The following is a 23,301-nucleotide window of genomic DNA, read 5'->3' as shown; positions in this document are numbered from 1 at the left end:
ATTGGCTTATGTAAACCTACGGAGGCTGTGATTGGTCGGTGCTCCTGTCAATCACGCTGAACGCTGACTGGTGTTGAAATGTGGCGGGCGGCAATATAAACTCATGAAGATTACTCTCAAGATGTAAAGATACCCAGAGGAACTCTAATGTGAAGAACATTCGCGTGCATGTGTGTGTTAATGGGCTTTCTAGCCATCTGGTGAGAGTATTTTGTTATTAAGATGCTTAACGTAGCGTTGTTATTACGTTACCTCTTTTTAATAACGTTGTTGTCGATTGTGTTCTCAAACTCTGTCCAGGGAGTCATGGTGATCTTAAGAGAAGGGATCTGCCCTGGAATAAACGAGGACTTCATTAAGGCTTTACAATCAGAGGACATCAGAACAGGTGTTGACTTTGAGCATCACACTGATACATGTAGTTTCAAATTCATCCTTATGGCACTAACAAGAAATACTATAGTACTACAGTGGCTTTATGGGGTTAATCAACTACCACAGTAATATCACAGTAAAAATTAATTTACACTTGTCCCTTTTTTCTCTCTTTTTAATGTCAGGATTATTTACTGTGGGGTTGTGTTGGGCTCTTCTTTATTGTGTTGGAAATATAAATCTGCATATTGTATAATTAGCAGATACCTGTAGATACCTGTGCTATTTTCCCATCCCAAAGTGTTATTTTCCCTTATGAAACAAAATATATTTTTCAAATGAGAATGAAAAATAAAAGCCAATTTGAAATATGAATAAAACCATAATAGTATCTCAATAATACTAAAATAACACTGCTTAGTATGAAAAAGAGCTGGGTAAATATTCGGTGGAATGTCTCCTTGAAGGAATGTCTCCTTCACAAGAAAAAAATGACGGCAGCATATGAGTTTGGCATGACATAAATAAATAAATAATAATAAGACTATTCATTGAACTATTGTTGCTGCTCAATCACTACAGTTGTCCCTATGGGGATTAATAAAGTTTACTATGTAACTGTCTGTGGTCTTGAATTAATAATACATCTGTGTTTAATTCTTTCAGTTGAGGACTTTGTCTCGTGTAACCCAGAAGAACTTGCACAAAAGTGTTCATTGTCTTATAAGGTATGTGGAATGACCTTTTTTTTGTGTAACGCCTATTGAGGCCTCACCTTTATTTACCATTATCTATCACTGACAGTATAACTAATCTAAGCCAAGTTAACTAACTAAATACTGTCGTATCTTTCAGGCTCTAGTAGCTGTTCGGCGTGTGCTCTTGGCTCAGTGCACTGCGTTTCCTGTCTCTGGAGCTGATCTCTATGAAGAGCTCTTGAGTTCCACAGCTATTCTCTCCACCGGCAGTCCCAGGTCCCAAATATATATATGTGGAGGATTCGTAATATAATATAATATAATAATTGGTTTGTATATACGCTACAGTTTAAAAGTTTGGGGTCACTATAATTTTATTAATTTTTTGAAAGAAAGAAATTAATACTTTTATTCAGCAAAGTGACATTTAAAATATTACAAAATTTGTATTTCATGCTGTTGTATTTCTATTAATGCTGTTGCAGTTTCCACAAAATTATTAAGCAGCACAACAGTTTTCAACACTGATAATAATAAGAAACATTTCTTAAGCATCATATTAGCATATTATAATGATTTCTGAAGGATCTTGTGACACTAAAGACTGGAGTAAGGATGCTGAAAGTTCAGCTATACCATCACAGGAATAAATTGCATTTTAAAATGTATTGTAATAGAAAACAGTTATTTTAAATTGTAACAATATTACATAATCCGTGTTGGGGAAAGTTACTTTTAAAAGTAATGCATTACAATATTGCGTTACTCCCAAAAAAAGTTACTACCGTAATTTTGCTACTTGGTTACTTTTTATGGAAATGAATGAGTTGCGTTACTCCTCACCTGGGCTTAGTGGCTTGCTTGTTTGTTTTTTAATAACAAGATAGTTTTGCCAAATGTAAATGCCCTTTCACACCAAAAAGGAAATGAATAAGCCTAAGGCTGGAGGAAATGCAAATTCAAGGCTGTACAGTTAGAGGCCACAGCTCGAATAAACCTTTCAGCAGTGCTGCCATTTTGCAGGAGAAGAAAGTTCAACACTCTTACTTAAAAATTAAACACAAATGTGATCTTTATCTAAAGTCATTTTTGCCTTAATAGTACGGTTGAATTAGATCGTCGAAGGTCAGCAGCAAAGACACTGGTTAATAACTCAAGTTACTTGTAATGCGTTACCTCCTACATTGTTCATAACATTACTGATTTTCCTATTTTTTGAACCAATAAATGCAGCCTTGGTGAGCATAAGAGACTTAAAGAAACATGAAAAACCTGACCCCAAATTTTTTAATGGTAGTGTATGTATTTTGTATTAACTCTCTGTATTTTGTATTAAATCTGTGTTTTCTTCTCTTCAGTTTGGATAAGCTGTTAGATTCTGGGCTGTACACAGGAGAAATAACTGAGCTGATAGGAAGTCCAGGGAGCGGGAAAACACAGGTGACCTTTTGTTCTGGAAACTCTTCTCAGTTGCTTGGTCCTGCTCTACAATGTCAAAGTCCACCTGGCTTTTATTACCTACTAGGGTTGGGTGGGCAAATGAGGGGGTGTTCAATGATGCTCTGTGTATCTCTCAATCACTTTGTAGGTGTGTTTTAGTGTTGCGGTTAATATGTCCCACCAGCTGAAGCAGACTGTGTTTTACATTGACACAAGGGGTGGTGTGTGTGCCAACCGACTGCTTCAGATGCTACAAACCAGGACCCCTGATATGGAGGAGCAGGTGATCAAAGTCGAATTTATTAGTAGTGCTTGCTAAGGCAAGTATCACTATGTTGTATGTTTAGTATTCCGGATCAATAGCATTTGTGTCAATGTTAAATCTCCTCTTGTCCCTTCTTTTATTAAAAAAAAGCAAAAAATCAGGGTTACAGCGAGACACTTACCATGGAAGTTAATGGGGCTAAACTGTACATCTTTAGCCACATAATGTTAATATGATTTTAGTGTAAAAAAAAACAAAAAAACTTTCAGAACCATTTCTGTTTGATTTTATATACAATTTTCAACACCATAAACCCTAAAACAACTGTAAAATGTATTTAAACAACATAATACAGAAGTTAACAATGGAAGTGCTTTTAGAAAATTAAAGCGTCACATTTTAATAATCCAAAATTAACTTACATTTGACCAATTCACTTTTATTGTAAGTGCCTCACTGTAACTTCCATTGTTACTTTTTTCAATAGTATGTTGGTCAAATATACAGTCCCCTCCAAAAGTATTGGAACAGTGAGGCCAATTCATTTATTTGTTCTGTAGACTGAAACCATTTGGGTTAGACATCAAAAAATTTATATGAGACAAGAGATCAACATTTCAGCTTTTATTTCCAGGTATTTACATTTAGATCTGATACACAACTTAGAAGATATAACCTTTTGTTTAAACCCACCTATTGCTCATGCGACCAAAAGTATTGGAACATGTGACTGACAGGTGTTTTTTGTTGCCCTGGTGTGTCCTGTTACATTGATTATTCAAACAATAAATAGCACTGAATGTCTGTGCTCAGTTTCAGGTTTGGGTTTTGCCTGTGCAGACTACATTTATAATTAGACGTGTAACCAACATGAAAACCAGAGAGCTGTCTATGGGCGAAAAACAAGCAATTGTGAAGCTGAGAGAAAATGGAAAATCAATCAGAGCCATTGCACAAACATTGGCCATAGCCAGTACAACCATTTGGAATGTCCTGAGGAAGAAAGAAACCACTGGTGTACTAAGTACCAGACCTCGAATGGGTAGACCAAGGAAAACATCAGCAGTTGATGACAGAATGATTGTGAGAGCTGTAAAGAAAGACCCTAAAACAACTGTTAGTGACATCAGCAACAACCTTCAGAGGGCAGGAGTGAAGGTATCTCAATCTACTGTTCACAGAAGACTTCATGAACAAAAGTACAGAGGCTTCGAGCTCATCTGTGAAACACGGTGGAGGTAATGTCATAGCTTGGGCTTGCATGGCTTCTTCTGGGACGGGCTCATTAATCTTTATTGATGAGGGAACACATGATGGCAGCAGCAAAATGATATCAGAAGTGTACAGAAACATTTTGTCTGCCAATTTACAGAAAGATTCAACCAAACTGATTGGGAGATCCTTCATCATGCAACAAGATAATGACCCAAGACACAGTGCCAAAACAACAAAGGAGTTCATCAAGGGCAAGAAGTGGAAGGTTTTAGACTGGCCCAGTCAATCTTCAGACTTAAACCCTATAGAGCATGCATTTTACCAGCTAAAAAAAAGAGACTAAAGGTAGTAACCCCCCAAAACAAACAACAACTGAAAGAAGATTGCAAAAGTTTGGTGATGTCAATGGGTCACAGGCTTTATGCAGTTATTGCAAGCAAAAGATTTGCAACTAAATATTAAGTCTTATTCACTTTAATCTATTTTAAGTTAATCTGTTCCAATACTTTTGGTCGCATGAGCAATGGGTGGGTTTAAACAAAAGGTTATATCTTCTAAGTTGTGTATCAGATCCAGATGTAAATACCTGGAAATAAAAGCTGAAATGTTGATCTCTTGTCTCATATACATTTTTTGATGTCTAACCCAAATGGTTTCAGTCTACAGAACAAATAAATGAATTGGCCTCACTGTTCCAATACTTTTGGAGGGGACTGTATATATATATATATATATATTGGAAATCAATCAACATTATTCCACAAATGCCATCAAGCTTATGTTGTACTGAACCAGAATATGAATCTAAACTTTACTGTCTTGTATCGTAACTTGTACCGTGCTACAGATATTGCTTTTCCTTTTCAATACATAGATGGAGGCACTTAAAAAAATCAAGGTGTTCAGAGTATTTGACGTCTTCTCTTTGCTCGCTTGTCTTCAAAATCTAAGATCGAATGGCCTTCAGAAGGTAGGTTCTGTTCTGTGAGATTGATAGAAGTGGTTGTTTGTAGTAGAACTCTTGAATTTGCCCAGGCGTCTGTTGGAGGAGGTTCAGTCAAAGCGCTGATGGTGGATTCAGTCTCTGCTGTGCTCTCATCCATGCTCGGAGGGAAACAAAATGAGGGTATTTGTTTACAGTATTGCACAATACTTTATCATAATACTTTAACTTGTGCATCAGAGGTCACAGTTCTGCTTCTTTGCATCAGGTATGTCACTGATGATGCAAGTTGCTGGGGAGATGAAGATGATCGCCAAAGACTTCAACATTGCTGTGCTGGTATACCTCTTTCTTTTTCCTGTTATTATAATTATTGATAGGTTTGTTCAAAATATTTCATTCTTTTTGCGAATGAGAATAAAAAGATTGAAGTCGGCATTAATTGAAAATTCATCCTATCTGTTTTGTAAATGCATGTTATAGATCTTTTTGTGAATGACTAATGCATGTATATTTTTGTTAAAAAATTTGGTCCCACTTTATATTAAGTGGCTTTAAGTACTATGTACTTAAATTGAAATTAACAATTTGATACAATGGACTTATTGTGTACATACATGTTTTTACATTGTACTTATATTTAAAAAATATCAGCATGTAATTACAGCTGTAATTCATTTATGTAATTACATTTGTAATTACACAGTTGACCCTTTCCTTACAACTTAACCCACCCTTATACCTACCCATACCACCACACCTGTCCCTAACCTTACCCATATCACATCTCAATAGCAGCAAAAGTGTTTTACAATACAACATGAACACAATTACAGTACATTGTACTTACATCGAAAAATAAGTACATAGTACTTAAAGCCACTTAATATAAAGTGGGACCAAATTTTTTTTACCATGCAATGTTCAATCAAAATGTCATAACTTGATCTTCCGGTAAAAACGGGAAGATGTCCAATGATTTAGTCCACTTTTCTTACAATTGGCTCGACCAATTAACAACTGATTGAAAGAACCAAGTTGCCATCTTATTTTTTTCCTCTTTCAATAATCCGTTTGACTCGGATGTACGTCACAATACGGAACACAGATCTGTCGCTATTCGTGATTTAAAAAAATCCTGAGCCAGTATTTATAAATGTCTGGAAAGTCAAGAAAATCCATCCCAAAACTGATGAGTTTGACCAATTGCCAAAATGTCCTTTGTAGTAGATACTGATATGTTGAAATCTTGCATTGAAGGTGACAAACCATGTGACCAAAGATGGAAATGGGCATTTGAAGGCTGGACTGGGCCAGTCGTGGAGCCATGTGCCACGCACACGTGTACTCCTGCAGAGAGTGGAGAACGCAGAGACTCCGTCCTTACGAACCGCAACTCTGACCAAATCATCACGACAGGTGGTTTTAGCATAAATTGTCCCTCTCGAGGGCTACCATCCTGTAGAGTTTAGCTCCAGCCCTAATCCAACACACCTAAACCAGCTATTCAGTAGGGGTGTGATGTTCTCGGTTATTTTTTTTTAAATAAAAACCGTACTGTTCTCCATACACTTGCACCGCGGTTCATCTTAAATCTGACACCACATCTATAATATGGTTTGTTGAAAATGGGAAAATAATGCATTAGACAGACTTGTTTGCCTAATGTATGTTTCGTTCGATGGATAAGGCCTACACATTTTGGGTTCCCAAAACATTACAACAGTGATGATAAAAAAGTGGACAAAACAGTCACTCTTTGTAAACTGTCCAATAGGAGTGCCATATGATCAATCATTCAATCATTTATGCCGTCGTCATCACCCGGGTGTTGATAGCGCACGAACAGTACACGTTGCTATCGGTTTAAACTAAGTCTTGCCAATTTAAACATTGATAAAACCAAACCGTGAGTAATTTGAACAGTTAAGACTCCTACTATTGAGTGTATAGCAGGTAAGTGTGTTGGACCAGGGATGGAACTGAAGTCTGCAGGTAGGTAGCCATTTAAAAAAAAAAAAGATATATTCTAGACCAATAAAATCTATACTGAAGTGGGTACACATGATTGCTACAATTTACTGTTTATTTGCTTTTTTAAATCTTTAGGCTTGTCGTCTGGTTGAGGAGTTTGATCTTTGTCACTGGTCTGAAGAGAGGAGCACCTCCATTTCAGCCAAGAGGAAACTAGAAAGCAGTAAACCTTGACAGAAGTTCCACTGTGTTTTTATAGACAATACAAATAGCCGTCCCTCTAGAGTCAGTGTAAATATGTATATTATTTCTATGGTCTTTTCTTTTTTTCTTTGACAAGTGATAAGGAACATTTGTGTCTTTGGACTTTTCTTTTATGCGTTTACATAATGTTGACACCTTAATATTTTCTAAATGATGAATGGGTAACTTAAATAGATTTTTTCCTCAGTACCAACTGTACAAATAAAAAATAAACTTTCAATTAAATGTTTTTTTTTTTGCCATTATGCCATCTCACCTCTATGTGTCAGTATAAGTCCATAAAATGACTGAGTGCACCTTACTGATTAGACTAGAAAAAAAACAATTCTGAAAATTAATGTTGTGCTTTACAGACATTCACACAATTACTCATAACTGCGGTTCCCTGTCGTGTGCTAGACGGACTCGATTCAAGCACAAATCAGTTTCTTTGTGCATAAAAAGCTCGTTTTAATTAGAATGATTGGAGCATTTGAAATTACATGTAACTACCATCACTAAGCTAGAGGACTCTTGCCCAATTTACTCTACACAATTATCCATTCCACAATCATGCCTCATGGCTGTTACTATTGTATTAATAATCACTCGTCCTGTGCCCAAGAGCATTCTTCAAACAAACATCCTTGTCAAAACATAAATGACACTGTATAATGATGAAGTCATCAAAATCATTACACTTATTGACCTTCTTGAAGAATTTGCTTAAGAAATGAGTGTCAACATTAGCCAATGACACCGAAATAAAGTTTAAAAATCATAAATATGAGAATCTATAGTGAGAAATATCCCAATGTCAAAACCAACATAAACTTGAATAGCTAGGAAACTTTAAAGTTGTTTTAGCACAACATGTGTAATACCACAATGTGGTAAAGCTAACAAAAAATGGTTTAGAAAAAGTTCATTCAACTTGGTCTGTCATGATTGACAGCATTATTGCTGTAGGTCTGGTGAAACAGGCATTTTTTCCAATGACATTGCTTGTTAGAGAACAGCAAACCTGAGGTTTGTGCTAGTGTCCTTTGAGCAGTCTCTTTATCTCGTTCAGCAGGGGGGAACCACCCTCCTCTTTCGGATGCATTCCCAGATCCAGTTGGAGGTGACCCTCTGGGCTGAACTGTCGTCCTCTGGCTCTTCCAGTGTATGTGTGGCTGAACCGGAGTCATACTGAGGCACCAGATCTCCATCGTACGCTAGGAAGTAACGTTGAAGCTTCTCAAAGTCCTTTACTGACTCTGGGAGGTAGAGCTTTACGCCTGTGAAAATGTCCAGTAGTGTCTGCAGGAAGATAGCAAAGGTGAAAACGTGTTAAGTGTGCACATTGCTTACACATTTTGAGGAAATCAATCAATCAAATGATTCCTACAATTCCTACAAAATTCAGCTTCAAAGGTCAGTTTACTGAAAAATGTAAATGTATTCACCCTCAAGTAATTTCAAACCTATATGACACTTTCTTATGCAGAACACTAATGGTTACTTTGAAAAATGTCCATGCAATGAAAGTCAATCGGGGGTCCAATGTGGTTTTGGACCCCATTGACTTTCATTGCATGGACAAAAATTCAAAACAGCATTCATACTTTTTCAAATGACCTGCACTAAAAAAAAGAGCAATCTCACCAGAGTTTGTTTTAATTGAACCAAACTACCCAAGTGTGAACAAACCTTAAGTATAAAGTTCCAAAGCAAGCACAAGAGGTAAAACAAACCTTTTCATTCTTTGGGTCGGTTGTTTGAATCGACTTTAATTTACTTTGTCCATTGCTGTGAGCAGGTTCTTTTTTTATCTGAAAGAAAGCAATATCACAGGGTTTGAGGAGAGAGATGAACCAGAAATGGATATGAACATGACAATACAGACTAAACTTGTGTTCAGAGAACACACGTTACCATTAAAAAGTTTAGGGTCAGTAAGATTTTTTTTAAATAAATCAATTTAATGCAAACATGCTGAATTAATATTCATGTCAGTAAAGGCTTTTACAATCTTGCAAAATATTTTCATTTCAAATAAATGTGCCTTTGAACTTTCTATTCAATAAAGAATTCTGAAACAAATATTACACAGCACAAATGTTCTCAACATTTATAATAAAAAATGTTTTAGCATCAAATCAGCATATTAGAATGATTTCTGAAGGATCATGTGACTGAAAACTAGAGTGATGAAGTTGAAAATTCAGCTACCATCACAGAAATAAATTACATTTGCAAAGAAAAGTTATTTTAAATTATAATTTTTCACAATATTACAGTTTTTACTGTATTTTTGTTCAAATAAATGCAGACTTGAGCATTAGAGACTTTTTTTACCGACCACAAACTTTTCAACGGTAGTGTGTGTATATGTATAACAAACCTTCTTGGCTTCTTGTTTCTCTGTGGGTAATTTCCTCTTAACTGCAGGAGAGGATGATTCTGTTTTCACTGCCTTTGCTTTGGGGGTATGACCGTTTTCTGAACAGTTGAAACAAAGAGAACATAAGAGCTTTTTTAATGCTACTTATATGATGCAGATGACACACTTGACAGCTATTGAACAAACAGGATCGGTTCACGGCAAACGCTTACTGGGCTTGTTAGCGGTGGAAGCTCCATGAGATGTCGAGGGAGAGCTTCCTCCACTCTCGCCTCCTGAGGAGCTCTTGTCATTTTTGCTAGTTTTGGACGGACCAGCTGTCACCTCAAAATCACAGTTCTCCTTCGAGATTCGATACAGCTCCTGCACAAAAAAAAAAGTTGGCATGAAATGGAAGTTGTGACAGTCTTTTCTTCTATATTGTGAAATATACCCGAGTGAAATGGCTTCTTGAACAAGAAAAAATTATTAGGTACTACCAAATTGGTGGTGGTTGAGGAGAGACCCCATGATATGATTGTAAAGGGTGTACAGTAGCGCATATGAAAGCACTATATAAATGCCTCATTTTATTCTATGTAAATCGGGAATTGATTGGATGGTTTTGGTTTGATATTGCTGTGATGTGAGTGACAGGTTGTCCTGCCCTTGCGCCAGTAAACACGTCATCAGAGAAAAGATGTTGCATGTAGGAGGGGAAGTTATTTTGATTATAAAGTTATTATAATAAATACTGCAGAATTCCATTTAAAAAAAATTGTCAATTGTGATATCATGGTGAATTTAATTAAAAAAAAAACATTTGATTTACAAAACAACCTGATACTTTGCATTATTTTTTTAATTATTTTTTTAAAAGTTGTGATTAAACCGAAGGAGCAACAGCAAAAAAAATGTTGGGCGGGGACTTGTTCCGACTCATCGGTTGTTGATTGGATGAAATGGACTCGAAACTGAATGCGTGATGGCAGCCGATTGTGGAGGGGTGGGGTTTAAAGGGATGGTTCGGAGTAATTTCAACCCAGGGTCCTTAGCACCATGACCGAGCCAAAAGTCCTGACAGTTTTTTTTGCTATATCCTAATTTTTTTTTTTTAAATTTATTAAGTGTTGACAACTTAAGTGTTAACTAATAATTGTTGCAAATTGGTACTACCAACAAAATATTAGTGCATTCCTGGAACTGGGCGTCATTACACTACATCCTTATGCAGCACTTTCTGCCACGACTTTTACGGACTTTTCCCAACTTACGAAAGTGACCTCGATGTCCAGGTTAGCGGTAGCATAAGCCATCAGGCAAGTACTATTTAAATAAACTCCTGATGTACTTCTAAAACGAGGCATTGGAAAGGGAGTACAGAACCTATTTGTACTACTGGTACCATTGGTACCATTCCGGGCATTATTAGTGGGGTAATTCACGAGATACAACTTTTTGATCCATTAGTGCCTGCTCTAACACCATTGTCCATTTAACCATTGATTAAACATTCTGAGGTTTAAAAAAAAAAAAAAAAAAAAAAAAAAAAAAAAAAAAAACCTACAAGGATGAGTCATTCACATTAAGATCATGCATTTACAAAATTAACGAGGCCAATTTTCATTTCATGCTGATTTTAAGAGAACATATTTTCATCATTTTGCACATGCCAGGAAAAGCTTGCTCTGAAATTATTCACACGTCATATCTTTTGAGACGCTTGATGGCACATTCTGCAGTTCTTAATTGCATCTCTATGCAAAATGCTTGCAGATATGCAAATTTCATTTTACAATCAAGCGTACCTTAAGCTGCTGAAGGTTAGTGGCTGTCTTCCAGTCCTTGTCGTCACGCATCCGAGTGCATCGCGGGAAGCGGATGGATATGCCATCCGCTGTGTGCATTTCTGACTTGGAAAACTCTGCTCCAGTTATTTCCCACACTGGCGCTTTCTGTAAGCATGAACAAACAGGATATATTCTTCCTCAGTCAGACACACAATACAAACTTCTACAGTTTCAGTTCAGTACAAACATCTTAAACATTTGAGTGTTGTATGGTCTATTAAACACATTCATCTGAGTTAAAGAGATAACAAGCTAATAAAGTTCCTTCATTGCTGTTTTTCCCAATCATATACTCACTGTAACCAGGCTTTTAACAGTCTCATCAAGCTCATTTCACATTACAAGCACATTAACATTAAGCATCTCTCCAGTTGTATTTGGAAGAGGATTGGGCTCAGTCTTACTTCTGGATCACGGATAATGAAATCTGGATAATAGTTTTTGACAATCTTCAACCATCCTGGGATCTTGCTTGGTTCCTAATGGTGATATAAACAGGAAACATACGTCATGCAACTTTCATAAATCTGATATGGCAATGTAGGCAGAATAAAATCTATTAAGTCATGTGATTTACCTTGCCTATTTTGATAACGTCCAACTCTTTCTGCAGTCTGGCTAACGTGGCGTCGTCATAGCCTCCAGAACACTTGGTCACAGTGCACCACTTTCTGGATTCTGGGTCATAGCAGCCCATGAGGAAACTGGACATAATTCCACCTGTGTGGCAGACAAACATAATATTTCAAAATTGTGCTACACTAGCATCTCTGAAGTTCAATTATTGTTTAAAACCATTTGGATTGGACTGCCGATACTGACCATTTGAGCCTTTGCCATAGAAAGCTCCGAGCACCACAAGGTCGGCGGTGTCTGCCATTGCTCCTTCATTCAGATAGTCTTTCTTCACCTTCAACCAGTGACGCTTTCCTGGTTCATAATGCCCCTGAAACAGCAATAAAGCCCAGATGTAGCATGAATTGATCTAGTAAACACAAATGTATTAATAATAATGTGTTACATTTATATAGCACTTTTCTGGGTACTCAAAGCGCAAAAAATATGGAAGCGGGAAATCTCCTCAACCACCACCAATGTTCAGCATCCACCTGGATGACGGCAGCCATATTGTACTAGAACGCCCACCACTCACCAGCTTATTGGTGGAGATGGAGAGAGAGTGATAAAGCCAATCAGTATACAGTATATGGGGATGATTAGGTGGCCATGATGATGGGCAGAGGCCAATGGACAAAATTTGGGATTTTGAATGACCAGAGAGTCAGCTAAAGGACTTTTTTTTTGACATAATAGTGTTCGGGCGTTAAATAAGCTGTCAGAATCCTTGGGTTTTGAGCATTACGATCATAGGTTCATCATACAATATACTAAGCACTCAACATTAACGCTTGTCCAGAACAAGTAGATTTGAGTAAATTATTTAATTTGATTGGAAACAGCCCTATAGTGTCTTAATTGAATTCACTGATCAAATTTAAGAATTTGAAACAAAGTTAAAGCATATATTTTTTAACATTAGGAAAAAAATGCCCCTTTAAAAAAACAAACAAAAAAAATGCAGATTTAAATGTCAAAGCTGATAGAACACTGATAAGAATATGGCTTCAGAATAAATTATATTTACACCACAAAAAAAACTTATTCCGGACAAGCAAATTTTTTTACTCTGACAAGTGAAAAACCGACTTACTTGTCTGAAGGACAAGCACATGACAAGGCTTAATGTCGAGCCCTGATAGTATTTTTGCAATATGTATACTGTGCGCTGTATGCAAAATTTCTCGGTGTGTCAAACATGCAACATGAAGGTTATAGCAAACCATTTAAAGTGCTACCAAGAGGCAGTTTGCAGTACGCTAGTATTACATTCGAAACATAGCCAGGCTGTACCTTGAGATCCTTCAGAACCAACCCCTCCAGTCCCTCTCTGATGACACGTGTGATCATTTCTGCCAGGTCAGCAGCTCTCTGTTGGAACACAATATCATTAGCCATAATAAAATCATCCACCTTAAAGTCTTACTACAACATCAACCGTTAATTAACTTGACCTAACTACATATTTGTAAACATTCTAGAATATTGAGGACATGCAAGATGGGTAGAGAAAGAAAAACATACAAGAACACTGCAGAACTGACCGTGACATGCTTCATTTCTGAGAACAGAATCCTGTTAGGAACTTCCACCATATTGTCATCAAGAAACTTTCTTCTTTCACAGAGAGGTCTGGAAAACATCACCACATCAACATCTTAGATTGAAAATATCAATTAACCTTTAATATAAATGTTTTATAGTCCTATAAAACTTGAAATAACTTTCAGATAAATGATGTAAATGTATTCAAGGTTAACTCACTTGTCCATGAGACTGACACCATTAAAATAAATGCAGTCGAACACGAACAGACCCACTTGAGCGTCCTGGAAAGCTGCTTTCTGGAAACACAAAAACAAAACGATACTCTTAGTTCAGATGACTTCATAAAGGTTTAAAAGTTGTTGTTTAAGGCATTAATACTTTTATTCAGAAAGGATGCATAAAATTTCATACAAATGCTGTTTTTTTTTAAGACTATTTATATGCATGTATATATATATATATTTATTTTTTATCAGTTCCACAAAAAATATTAAGCAGCACAATGGTTTTCATCATTGATAATAATAAATGTTTTTTGAGCAGCAAATCAGCATTTTAGAATAATTTCTGAAGAATCATGCGACACTGAAGACTGGAGGAATGATGCTGAAAATGTAGCTTTACCATCACAGGAATAAATTACATAAAAAATGTTTTATATATATATATATATATATATATAATTAATATATATTAATCCAATAAGATCATTACAAATCACACTGTACGACATGGATCTAATAAACGGATGGAAATGGAAATTGTGTTTTTTAGGTACGCTGGAAAAAAAAAAGTAAACTAAAAAGGAGAATATAGACGTGGTCATAGTTAGGGAGAAGAGGCCAACTTGGCAACGCCAGTTTTGGAAATTAATTTTGGCCAAATTTTGTGCACCGGGGCATTAAGGAACACTAAAACAGCATTGCTCTCTGGTTTACCTTGTGTACTCCAAGAGTCCCAAATGGCAGTGGTTTGCTAGACTGGGTATCAATAAGAAGAACTTCAGCATCAAGGATCATGCTATGGCCACCAGGAAATGCCTGCGGTATGAACTCTTTAAAATGAGCAACCTGCAGGAGAAAAATCAAACCCTATTAAAATAAAATCTTTAAACACAAACAAACACATCTTTATATTATATATTATGGCTAACAGTTGCTGGAGGTCCTGACCTTGTGTGGAAGTACTGGTTTGAGACTTCGACTGAAGTAACTAAAGTGATCGCCATTCTTATGGACCTGCACACGCTCACCATCATACTTGATCTCAGAGTACATCCCATTAGGACACTTCTTCATGGCATACTCAATGGACTTGCATGCCTCTGCCTACAAGAATAAAAACAAGCAGTAGATAATATTAAGAAAACCTTAGTACATTTTAGGCATAATCTTTTATGACCATTTCTTAAATATATTTAGGCAAAATACCTTTACTGCTTATTAATAACCTATAACCTACAGACTAGTCAAAATTATTGTATGACTTTCTTCTGTGGAACTTAGAAGATATTCTGAAAAATGTCTAAATTTTTTGGGGGTCATACATGATTAGAACAACATAAGGAGTAAATCATGACAGAAATGTTTAGGGCTGCCCCCGACTAAAGATTTTTCTAGTCAACTAGAAGTCGTTCATTTAGGCCATTAGTCGACTAATCGCATGCTTGTATTAATTTAACTACTTAAATATATAGTGAGGAGAATACTAAACTAATAAGCCTTTAATATATAGGCAAAATATATAGCCTATTAAGCCCAAGCATGCCGCAAGGCACTGGCAAAAGTAGTCAGAAAAAAAAGATACTATTATTTATTAATAAACTAGCGAGTCAGTATACGCTTAGTTTCGGTTTATGTGCTCCACTTCACGGAGACGGCAGAAAGCAAAAACGTTTTGTTGTTATTGTGAGCTTACACAAATAAAAGTTTACAGTTTTTAATGATGTATTACTCTTATCTATGACCAAAAATGGCAGAGTACTTTAAGTTCTTTTCGCTGTTATCAGGAAAAAATGCAAGTGATCGCACCTTCATGTCATGCAGTAAAGCGCGCTAATACTTCAGCTTCCACACTCCGCAAACACTTGGATATGCCCCTAATAATAGCACACATTTATCTAGTTAAAGTTAGAGAGAGCGGCAAGTTGCTACTACTTGCATGTTTCAAATGATAAGCCATATATGTGAGGTTGATGGATGATAGGCGACCGTTTGCATTTCCTGCCCAACATACTGTAATTACAACGACACGCCAATAACGATCTGTCCCGCATGACTTCGCCACAAGTTTTTTGTTTTTTTTGCAGCTAACCGACTAATAAATTTAAACTAACGTTTAGTCAACTATTAGGGGTCAGCCCTAGAAATGTTCTGTTTTTTGTTTTTGTGAACTATCGGTTTAAGAGCACTAGAGACTCAGACCAGCATTGGCTGTACGGGGGTCATCAGAGACGCCTCCACACTAAGGATCTTTCGGGGTCCAGTTCCATTAGAGACGTCCTGCTGGTTCCGTAGCACCCTGTCGATTACGTCACCAAGGTTACGGGAGGCTTTGAAGGCATCATATGCGTTAGGGTCCACAGCATCCAAACTGATGAGAGAGAGGTTACACTGAGTGAGACAGAACAAACACGATGCCTTTAGGGACAATTTGCCAGCAACACTTACACGTGTTTAGCCCCCGAGTTAATTTTCAGATCATGTTTGACCAAACGAATGTAACACTTCAGATCATTTCCGGTACATCTGGGAATCAAGAAACACATTAAAAGGTTAGCATCCTCAAAATTCAAACAAGTGGAAAACGTATTGTTTTATTAACCCTCTCGTGTCGGTCAAAAATTACCACTTCTTTTTATTTCAATGAAATGATTGTACCAAAATGTATTTATTCTATAGTTTTTTTTATTAATGTCATTTTATGGTACTAAATGTATTTATGCAGTAGTTATAATCCATTTATTAAAATTTTTTTAAGCATGGACCTGAAAATGAAATTTCTAACTTCAACTGTCGTAAATCTTGAATGCACAAACTTAAGTTTGGTCTTTTTATAAATATGACAATTGGCAGATTATTGCTGAAGTGAAAAGTCTGCTTATTATTTTTCAACAACGTTGCACTCCTGTTATAGTGCACGAAACTTCACGACAATAAATAATCAGAAATATTGCTGACTTGTGCGCGTCTCAAGCACCCTCTTTACGTTCATCCTAATGCCGGTCCGTGGATTTGCCTATATTTGCCGTTGAAAATGGAAACGTCTTTAGACATAGGAATCAATTTTGCAATCGATTCAATGAACACTTATGTCTCAAAAATCGATCAGGATTTTTTCACAAAAGTGACAGCCCTAATTCTGATGAAGTAAAGATTTCTTTAAAAAAAAAAAGATTTTTTTTTTTTCACAGCAGCAGAGGTTTAAATAAGCATTTTATATAGATCAAATATTAAATAATTTCTAACTTTTTAGCAATGTCCTGCAGCTCTGTCTGCTGCTCATCCTCCTTTGTGAGTTGAGCCAGACGGCTCAGTGAAGCATCCACCTCCTGGATGGTCAAAAGACTCTTGGCTGCGGGAGGGAAAGACTTGCTGTCCTCGAAAAACATCCGCACTGTCTCTGAAACATCTCCCTATATGAAAACAATTAAGATCAATGAAGGAAAGGCTCAAATATTTCTCTTCTTGGACTACTTTTTTCTCTTGTAAAAGAAATATACAACAAACCTGTTCCAAGTCTTGCACCATCTCATCCTGACTGCAATTCAATATGCGGCTGAAAAGCTTGACAATTTGTTTGTCATTGAGGTTGTACACATTTTTAACCACTCCTGGGAGGAGAAGCTTCAGCGTCAGGTACAAATCTCCTCTGAATTTGTCTGTGAAGATGTGGGAGGGAGATTAACAGATATCACTTTGAGGCTGCTTGTGTTAATGATGGCCCAGATTATTCATGCTCACCTCCACCAGAGCCTTTTGTTAAGAAGTCTCTGATGATCTCGGTTTTGGCGTTGTAGCCTGACTTCTCTGCGACTAAGGCACAGAGTTTGCGGAACTCCCGCAGTAAGTTGTCTTTATGGTTGCGGTCACATAGTTGAGCTGATAAAGCACTGCCCTGAGTGGGTTTGGCTGGAGACGGTCCAGGACTGGAGGAAGAGGAACCGGCCTTGGTAGCTGTGCAGACAGAGAGTGTTAAGCCTTGTATTAAAATGGCAGAGCATGACAGCATGAAATGATAGATCGCTTTATACATCTATATCAGTGGCTCAAACTACTCAACTAAAAATGGTCAACAGATTTATTTTCCAGCTGGCAAGCCACTTTACAAAATAAATAGTAAGAATGATAACATGACTCTCGTCCATGTAAATTAAAATCAATACATACTAAAGCCGGGCTCAGACTACAGGAGTTTATAGATCTCAACTGACTGTGAAATCTGGTTGCATCACGCACATAAAGGCTAGAATACACTACACGACTTTAGCCCTATTCGCACTGGATTAGTATTATCTGGGGATCTCGTGCGATTTAGAAATTACCCACCCACATCTGAATTTGTGTGGCGCATTCGCACAGGATAAACGAAGCCTGTGATTTAACTCAAATTTACTGACTTATCTCCTGGATATGATGTCAATAGGCTATTGCTTGGGAATGTCTTGTCGTTATAGGTCTAGCTTATGATATAACATAAACAGAAGAATGTTCCTTACCGCTGCTATACATGTCATTCATCTCCATCTAACCATTCTTTTTGTTTTTGCTCTTCTAATGGTTTTCAGCTTTCTTTTTCTGCAAATTTTATAGTTGTATGGTGTGGCAATATTACCCAGCACCCAAAAAACTATCAAAACGCAGCCTCATTCTTCACGAAAGATGGATAAAAAAAAGCACACAGGAAACAAAAAACGTGAAAATATCTTAAACGACCCCGCCAAATCACAACGATGCCGATTTGCACGGGACTAATATTATCACAGGACCTCAGTGTTTGGCGAAATATGGTAGGTCATTTATTGGGGAATTTTTACTTTACAAAATAACAGACATGGCCGATTCGCACGGGATTAAGATCACAGACAACCTCCGCAATTATTACAAATGACTAGAGGTCACCAGGTAATACTTATCCCGTGCGAATAGGGCTTTTTTCTCAAGATTTTAAAAGTTCTGTAGTGTATTCCAGCCTTAAGGAGAATCTTCACAGATTTTCTTCTTTCAAATATCAAACCTGCACACACTACAAGATTTGAAAATATTGGCGAATCACACACTACAAGATATTCTTAAAATTATCATGCCAGATTTAGCAAATCGGATGTAAACAAAATATATACTGTGTCGCAGCAACTTGCTGAAGACATTATATGAGGAGACATTATAAAGGCAGTCGTGTTGTTGCCACAATTGGACCAGCCGTTCCTCCATCTCCGTTATCCACCGGACAGCTGCTTGTTGTTTCACGGTCACCGGTTTAAAAGTTACGTCACTTCCGACTCCTTATACATAGACTTGTCTCTCATTGGCTGTTGTGGAAGTACTGATGTCATCATAAGATTTGATCTGTAAACGCCTCACATTACCAGATAACCTGGGCCGAACATTGGAATCAACAGACGCCCTGGATGCCATTTTTTCTCCAAATGTTGGGAGGGGTAAATCGGGCATAAAACGGCCTAAAGCTCCTGTAGTCTGAACCCGGGTTAACTGTCTATATACAGTTTTACTGCCAGTAAGAAATATTTATGGCTGGTAAAATCTTAATCCATTTGTTTAACTAAATTAATTTTGGATTCTGTATATCATGTTTTATCTCTACTGTCTCTAAAATAATCAAGTTACATTACAATTCAAAAGTTGGGCATCAGTAAGATATTTTTTGGGGGAACAAGGACATTGTTACAATAGATTTCTATTTCAAATAAATGCTATTAAACATTCTATTCATCAAAGAACACTGAACATTGTTTTATCATGGTTTTCACAAAAATATTAAGCAGCACAACTGTTAAACATTGATAAGAAATGTTTCTTTTTCACCAAATTGGCATGATTAGAATGACTTCAGAAGGATCATGTGACACTGAAGAATGGAGTAATGGTGCTAAAAAAAATTCACAGAAATAAATGATATTTTAAAATAGAATAAAATAGAAAATAGTAATATTTTACGGCATTTGATTAAATAAAAGCAGCCTTGTTACGCATAAGAGACTTCTTTTAAAAACATTAAATAAAATGACCTCATATTTGAACTGTAATGTACCTTAAGATACACAAAAGTTACAAACAAAAATAGCAGCAAAAGAAACAACCCATGCCCTCTTGGTGTTGTACCTGTGAAGCCCGAAAACTTGCGAGGAGCGTTGACTGTTGGATCAGCTAGCGGTGCTGACAGCTGCCCACTGTTGTTTAACTTTGCTTGCACTTTCTTCTTTGGGCTTGCATTGGTTTTGGCTGCCAGTGCTATTAAAGAGAAGAGAGACTGTTCAGCATATGTCAGGTCTGCAATGACATCTGATGCAAGCTAAACAAGGAGAGCAAAAAGAGTAGCCTGGTTGACACCAGACCCTTCTCAGTTGTAACAGAGTGGATCTGGGGAAGGTTCATTCACAGCCCATTTCCAAATGGGCATCACCAAAAGACACCGCTCAAATGCCTCTGGGCGCAATTGGATAGACCTAAAACCAATCAGAGCGATCGTCATCGTGTAAAGCCCGCCTCAACGTTTGTGATTGGTGACTCGATTTGGGAAAATTGGAAATGGGCTTGAATGGGCTCTTGGCCAGACGGACTTGCAGAGCAAATCTCAAATTTGCCGGAAGTTCGTCTGGGTTTTCCCGACTAACAAAAAAAGGGGAAAAGTGTCCGAATACCTGAAACATGTTTATTGATTTGTTCTTTATCCTCATCCTGAAGTTCTTCCCATCCCTCCAGCTCTGTGATGTCCTCTATTTTCTTTGTGGTGGCGCGCGCTCTCTCCAGCTTCTCAAAGATGCATTTTACATGGTACCACTCCTTCATTTCCCCTGCAGACTCACTGAACGGGTTCGGCACGATCTTACCAATCCGGACCACCTCCTTCATGATCTTTTCTTTGCATTTCTTGCACCCAGCCGTGCCACGTTTGGCATATTCCACACAGTATCTCTGCTCTGCCATGTCTGGTTGTTCACGTTGCCACTCAGGCCAAGAAACGCGGAAATATGAGCCGGAGCTGAGAGTGAACTGTCGAATTTGTGGCAAACAGAAAAAGACGCCACTGGGGCTAGATGCAAAGCCCCACGGAAATGTGAGAGCTTTCGAGCACTGGAGATATTGACAATTTAGTGTTGCTCTGAATAATGTTTCCCTACAAAGTTTTGGCAACGATGATCTGCTTAGTGTCCTCACTATCCCGCCAAACCAAAAACTGGGCATAAAGTTCAAAAATAGAGAGTTTTCTTCTTACACAGCTGAGGTAATTTCTGGAAGAAGAAAAAGAAAAGAGAATGACCATGATTAAACAGTATTTAGGGATTAAAAAATATATATTTATTAACTGGGGTTGTGTGGAAATATTACAGTTAACTTAGGCTAGTGAGGTGTGGATAAGCAGATTCTGAAAACACTATTTATACATTCCTTCTTTACTATAGTATGAAACAACAAATGCCTAAAAATGACTTAAAAGGTGACAAAATGCAAAATAAGGCATATCAATTTAAACCAAATTTAGTCAATTAAAAAATATATATAAAATGTACCACAGCGGAAATATTATCATAAACAACTTTATCTTTAGTGTAAAAAAAATATACATCTTAAACCTCCCGAATTTGTCATTAGACATTGATTAAAAAGGTGACACACAAATGTATTATGTTTAGGTGTCAAATTGTAAATAAAATTGCACGTGAAATTTAAACCACAATATCTTATTACACCCAAAATAACATTCCTTTTTTAATACAACGGGTTACGTTGGGAAACAATTGAAGATGGCGAATAATAATAATTTAAAACAAATATACACAAGGTGACAAAATGCTAAATAAGGTAACGTTATATACATTCAAATCAATACTTTATCTTTAACCTGCAAGAGTTTTCCAATAACGTTACTGTCAATATAACGTTACTGCTTCATTTTACTCAAAGATCATACAGTTATATTATCTACTAGTGAGTTTACATTTACGTAGGCTATATGAAATTAATCAATTATAATATAAAATACCTACAATCTAACACAATGCGCTGCAGAGGTAATATATAAGCAAAGCAACTTTATAATAAATAAATAAAATACAAAAAAATTCATTTTCAAACAGCATGTGCCCAAATTGCCATTTTACACAGACAGAAGTCATTCAGAAGTATGCTTTTGGTGGTTCTGTTTACGTGTCGCTTTGTTGATCAACGTGGAATTAGCTCACATGCTAATCTTAGCTGAAATATGCACCAGTGAATAGCCACATAAACAGCTAACTGTGAGAGATTTTACAGCAACTCGTCTCAATTTCGTTTTACCTCAGTATTTTGTGCCAAGTCGATCCCCAGCTCCTTATGTAGCGGGTTTCGTTTTAAAAACAACGTAATGTGTTAGCATAAGAACATGATTTCTGGATTGTGTGCGGTCCCCTTTAAATCAAATCACACGAGCGCTTCCTCTTTGTTTGCAAGTGTTTCCTGTGCAGTGCGCATGTGCACCAAAAATACGTTGATGTTTTATTTTAAAGTTATTTATTTTTGCAAACATTTATTGTTGTAGATCGTCCTTATCAAAGGCTTTAGATATATTATTAGATTAGATTATTAGATATATAAAAGATTATAGCGGAATAGGTCCCTCCTAAATAAAACTCCTGTCAGTGTCACTTCTTAAACACAACTCTGTTTGCGGGCAACACAAGTTGTGTCCGTAATTACAATATAAACTAAGCACTTATACAGGCTACTATGCACTGTGTAGCCTACTACTCTACCATGTATGGATATTATTAAAAGTCTTTAATGTTATAAGGTTATTTTGTCATCCTTCATCGGAGTCTGACCTCATCTATTAGGATGAATATCCTTCCAACCTTCGTTCTTTCGGTTAATTAGTGTCACCAATCAAAATTGACCATTCTTATTTTATATGGAATATTGCAGCATTTAATAAATGCTTTATCTGTGCATATAATTGTTTTTTTGATCAACCTGTCACTCACATGACATGACATCACAGCACAAACCACGACCATCAATTCCCCACGGGAAAAAAAATCAAGTAGGCCTACCACCCTATTTTTTCTTGTTTAATTAAATCCATTTAAATTCACATAAGCACTTTTCACAATACATATTGTTACAAGCAGCTTTGCAGAAAATGAATGTATCTACATGATAAGAGTAAGCCTAATCTGTTTTCAGAGGTGACTGTGTCAAAGCAATGTTCATATGACAGAAATGTAGGCTTCAGTTCCAACTAAGACAATACAGATATATGCATGCAGCTAATATCCTTTATTTATTTAAGTAGGGCTACAACGACACAATGAAACAATGAGCATATTAAAGCAATGATTACATGTTGTGACCATGATTAAAGTTGGCAGTTTTGTATGTTGATTAAGAGTTGGCCAACATCTCTTCACATGCGTTGGGTCATCTGAAATCTTCAGAGGCTTGATCCAAACTGGAGCTGGTGTAATCTGTAGCCTAGTTACCTCGGAATGGGCAAATGGAGCATAATTAGTGTAGCTGTTGTTCATAACATTTCAAGCAAATAAATAAATA

At 36.8% G+C, this 23,301-nt stretch overlaps 2 protein-coding genes across 3 annotated transcripts; one reads left to right on the top strand and one right to left on the bottom strand.

Annotated features, from left to right (window-relative positions):
- Window positions 1–8: 8 nt before the first annotated feature.
- On the top strand, window positions 9–7,618 carry rad51d (RAD51 paralog D). Of its 2 annotated transcripts, none has more exons than XM_079608661.1 (11): window positions 9–200; window positions 301–388; window positions 1,042–1,103; window positions 1,231–1,349; window positions 2,432–2,513; window positions 2,662–2,796; window positions 4,868–4,963; window positions 5,029–5,119; window positions 5,205–5,275; window positions 6,197–6,355; window positions 7,046–7,618. In XM_079608661.1, exons 2-11 carry the CDS (start codon window positions 307–309, stop codon window positions 7,142–7,144), a joined length of 996 nt encoding a protein of 331 aa, XP_079464787.1. In that variant the 5' UTR covers window positions 9–200; window positions 301–306; the 3' UTR covers window positions 7,145–7,618. The 2 variants fall into 2 exon arrangements, with proteins under 2 accessions (XP_079464787.1, XP_079464788.1); XM_079608662.1 differs by having other exon boundaries at window positions 38–200; window positions 2,698–2,796; window positions 7,046–7,423.
- lig3 (ligase III, DNA, ATP-dependent) lies at window positions 7,606–22,228 on the bottom strand. Its single transcript, XM_079608660.1, has 21 exons — window positions 22,051–22,228; window positions 20,415–21,005; window positions 19,876–20,004; window positions 17,497–17,709; window positions 17,263–17,414; window positions 17,002–17,168; window positions 16,204–16,281; window positions 15,958–16,126; window positions 14,707–14,862; window positions 14,473–14,604; window positions 13,751–13,830; window positions 13,531–13,618; window positions 13,280–13,357; window positions 12,191–12,314; window positions 11,946–12,088; window positions 11,773–11,847; window positions 11,327–11,473; window positions 9,752–9,902; window positions 9,540–9,637; window positions 8,890–8,967; window positions 7,606–8,455 (listed from the first exon to the last, which is right to left on the bottom strand). The coding sequence occupies exons 2-21, from the start codon at window positions 20,956–20,958 to the stop codon at window positions 8,222–8,224; spliced, it is 3,036 nt and encodes a 1,011-aa protein (XP_079464786.1). The 5' UTR covers window positions 20,959–21,005; window positions 22,051–22,228; the 3' UTR covers window positions 7,606–8,221.
- Between the last annotated feature and the right edge of the window lie 1,073 nt (window positions 22,229–23,301).

Source organism: Phoxinus phoxinus, assembly GCF_949152265.1.
Source record: "Phoxinus phoxinus genome assembly, chromosome: 3".
Taxonomy (NCBI): Eukaryota; Metazoa; Chordata; class Actinopteri; order Cypriniformes; family Leuciscidae; genus Phoxinus; species Phoxinus phoxinus.
Note: the sequence above shows the minus strand (reverse complement) of the source record. Positions and strands in the feature narration are given on the sequence as shown.

Excerpts from the sequence above, each read along its gene's own strand:
- lig3 (XM_079608660.1), bottom strand. The coding sequence starts at position 20,958 with ATGCCCAGTTTTTGGTTTGGCGGGATAGTGAGGACACTAAGCAGATCA. Across the intron at positions 13,619-13,750 it reads GGTGTCAGTCTCATGGACAA|ACCTCTCTGTGAAAGAAGAA; the intron begins GTGAGTTAACCT and ends GATGTTTTCCAG. Across the intron at positions 8,456-8,889 it reads CCGACCCAAAGAATGAAAAG|ACACTACTGGACATTTTCAC; the intron begins GTTTGTTTTACC and ends ATCTTCCTGCAG.
- rad51d (XM_079608661.1), top strand. The coding sequence starts at position 307 with ATGGTGATCTTAAGAGAAGGGATCTGCCCTGGAATAAACGAGGACTTC. Across the intron at positions 1,350-2,431 it reads CTCTCCACCGGCAGTCCCAG|TTTGGATAAGCTGTTAGATT; the intron begins GTCCCAAATATA and ends TCTTCTCTTCAG. Across the intron at positions 6,356-7,045 it reads TGACCAAATCATCACGACAG|GCTTGTCGTCTGGTTGAGGA; the intron begins GTGGTTTTAGCA and ends TTAAATCTTTAG.